Below are 3,168 nucleotides of genomic sequence, written 5' to 3' on the forward strand. Positions count from 1 at the left end.
ACTTTTCATGTGAAAGTAATACTGTAGAGAAGCAATATGATACAATATATTTATTTAATCTAGCTAACTTTAAAAAAAAATATATATATATAAGAAAGAAAGCTAGTCGCTAGCTGGATAAATGATCCGAATTCTATTCATTTTAAATAAATGTTCTTAGTTAGCTAATTAAGTAAAATAACTTCTTAATTAATGAGATGGCCAACATTATCCTTAAAATAGTTATTGTCAATGAAATAATGTTATTATTGTATGTAAACAGCAGATGGCGATGTTGGACAGTGTTTGACTTCGCTACAAAGCTTGAAATGGGCTACCAGTAGACAGATGTAAAACAGTGTCATGTCTATGGTTGGAACTAGCTAGCCAGAGCCCACAATCCACAGAGCCCACCAGCTTAGTCTATGGTACTCTAAAGTAGCATAAAAACAAGTGCAAACTTTGCATTTTTGTGAACACTTCCTCTGCCTGTTTCGAGGGAGCCATTTTGCTTATTGTCATTTGAACTGATAAAAAATATGCAAAATGTAAAGTGTTGGTTCCATGTTTGATGAGCTGAAATAAAACATACCAGAAATGTTTCATACGCACAAAAATATTATTTCTCTCCAATTTTGTGCACAAATTTGTTTAAATCCCTGTTAGTGAGCATTTCTCTTTTGCTAAGATAATCCATCCACCTGACAGGTGTGGCATATCAAGAAGCGGAATAAACAGTATGATCATTACACAGATGCACCTTATGCTGGGTACAACAACTGGCCACTCCAAATATGCAGTTTGTCACACAACACAATGTCACAGATGTCTCAAATTTTGAGGGAGCGTACAATTGGCATGCTGCCTGCAGGAATGTCCACCAGAGCTGTTACCAGAGAATTTAATATCAATTTCTCTATCATAAGCCGCCTCCAACGTCGTTTAAGAGAATTTGGCAGTACGTCTAACCAGCCTGACAACCGCAGACCATGTGTAACCACGCCAGCCCAGGACCTCCACATTCGCCTTCTTCACCTGTTCACCTGCCTTCTTCATTGTCTGAGACCAGCCACCCGGACAGCCGATGAAACTGAGAAGTATTTTTATCTGTAATAAAGCCCTTTTGTGGGGAAAAACTCAATCTGATTGTCTGGGCCTGGCTCCCAAGTGGGTGGGCTTATGCCTACCCATGGCTGCACCCATAGATTAGGGCCTAATTTATTTATTTTAATTGACTGATTTCTTTATAGGAACCGTAACTCAGTAAAATTGTTGAAATTGTTACATGTTGAGTTTATATTTTTGTTCAATGTACAAACAGAGCTGATTGGGCAAACAACAGAGGGAACCATCTCCTTAGGATACCTACTCATCAAAATTCTCGGATGACTTCCCACTGGCCTGGGTACGTGCATACAGAATACTGCAGCGGGGAACAATTAACAACAGAACATAATCAGACTAATTAGGCCCACAAGGTCTCCAGGATGTTCAGCCTCTACTTCTCTATAGCAGAGTGGGTGGGAAGCTTTACTCCCTCTCTCTCCACTCAATAAGAGATAGTTCATCACAGGCTATTGATGAGGGAAGGATAAGCGACATGATCTTATGTGAAAAGTAAATGGTATTTGTGTTCAGTGTAGCCAGTGGGCGTTGCCCTGAGCTGTATGATCTAGATCTGGTTAAAGGGTGTAGTCTGTGGTAAAACAGACATACAGTGAACACTTAGTAGTCATCCCTCTTTTCCAGCAGATAATAGAGCTCAATCCAATTCATCCAAAGTGATGAGCAGGGAACATCAGCAGAAATTGTATTGATGTGGCAGTCAAAGTGTGAGAGCAAGAATGAAGTTTGGAGCTTCCGCGGACTGTAGTGTTGACTTGAAAATGAGAGCCTGGCAAAAGGGGGTGCTTCATGGAGCTGGCAGCAGGGGGTGCTTCATGGAGCTGGCAGCAGGGGGTGCTTCATGAGTTGGCAGCAGGGGGTGCTTCATGGAGTTGGCAGCAGGGGGTGCTTCATGGAGCTGGCAGCAGGGGGTGCTTCATGGAGTTGGCAGCAGGGGGTGCTTCATGGAGCTGGCAGCAGGGGGTGCTTCATGGAGCTGGCAGCAGGGGGTGCTTCATGGAGCTGGCAGCAGGGGTGCTTCATGGAGCTGGCAGCAGGGGGTGCTTCATGGAGCCGGCAGCAGGGGGTGCTTCATGGAGTTGGCAGCAGGGGGTGCTTCATGGAGCCGGCAGCAGGGGGTGCTTCATGGAGCCGGCAACAGGGGGTGCTTCATGGAGCCGGCAGCAAGTGGTCCTTCATGGAGCTGGCAGCAGGGGGGGCTTCATGGAGCTGGCAGCAGGGGGTGCTTCATGGAGCTGGCAACAGGGGGTGCTTCATGGAGCTGGCAGCAGGGGGTCCTTCATGGAGCTGGCAGCAGGGGGGGCTTCATGGAGCTGGCAGCAGGGGGGGGCTTCATGGAGCTGGCAGCAGGGGGTGCTTCATGGAGCTGGCAGCAGGGGGGGCTTCATGGAGCTGGCAGCAGGGGGGGGCTTCATGGAGCTGGCAGCAGGGGGTCCTTCATGGAGCTGGTAGCAGGTGGGGCTTCATGGAGCTGGCAACAGAGGGCGCTTCATGGAGCCGGCAGCAGGGGGTGCTTCATGGAGCCGGCAGCAGGGGGTGCTTCATGGAGCTGGCAGCAGGGGGTGCTTCATGGAGCCGGCAGCAGGGGGTGCTTCATGGAGCCGGCAGCAGGGGGTGCTTCATGGAGCCGGCAGCAGGGGGTGCTTCATGGAGCCGGCAGCAGGGGGTGCTTCATGGAGTTGGCAGCAGGGGGTGCTTCATGGAGCCGGCAGCAGGGGGTGCTTCATGAAGCCGGCAGCAGAGGGTGCTTCATGGAGCCGGCAGCAGGGGGTGCTTCATGGAGCCGGCAGCAGGGGGTGCTTCATGGAGCCGGCAGCAGGGGGTGCTTCATGGAGCCGGCAGCAGGGGGTGCTTCATGGAGCCGGCAGCAAGTGGTCCTTCATGGAGCTGGCAGCAGGGGGGGCTTCATGGAGCTGGCAGCAGGGGGTGCTTCATGGAGCTGGCAGCAGGGGGTCCTTCATGGAGCTGGCAGCAGGGGGGGCTTCATGGAGCTGGCAGCAGGGGGGGGCTTCATGGAGCTGGCAGCAGGGGGTCCTTCATGGAGCTGGTAGCAGGTGGGGCTTC

At 50.5% G+C, this 3,168-nt stretch overlaps 1 protein-coding gene across 1 annotated transcript; it reads left to right on the plus strand.

The window, feature by feature from the left end:
- The first annotated feature begins 1,970 nt into the window (after nt 1-1,970).
- Nucleotides 1,971-3,155, plus strand: LOC120027909 (keratin, type I cytoskeletal 9-like). The gene has a single exon (XM_038973003.1). The coding sequence runs from the start codon at nt 1,971-1,973 to the stop codon at nt 3,153-3,155; it is 1,185 nt and encodes a 394-aa protein (XP_038828931.1).
- The last annotated feature ends 13 nt before the right edge of the window (nt 3,156-3,168 follow it).

Source organism: Salvelinus namaycush, chromosome 33 (genome assembly GCF_016432855.1).
Source record: "Salvelinus namaycush isolate Seneca chromosome 33, SaNama_1.0, whole genome shotgun sequence".
Classification (NCBI taxonomy): Eukaryota; Metazoa; Chordata; class Actinopteri; order Salmoniformes; family Salmonidae; genus Salvelinus; species Salvelinus namaycush.

What these genes read in the sequence shown, in the direction of transcription:
- LOC120027909 (XM_038973003.1), top strand. Translation starts at nt 1,971, where the DNA reads ATGGAGTTGGCAGCAGGGGGTGCTTCATGGAGCTGGCAGCAGGGGGTG.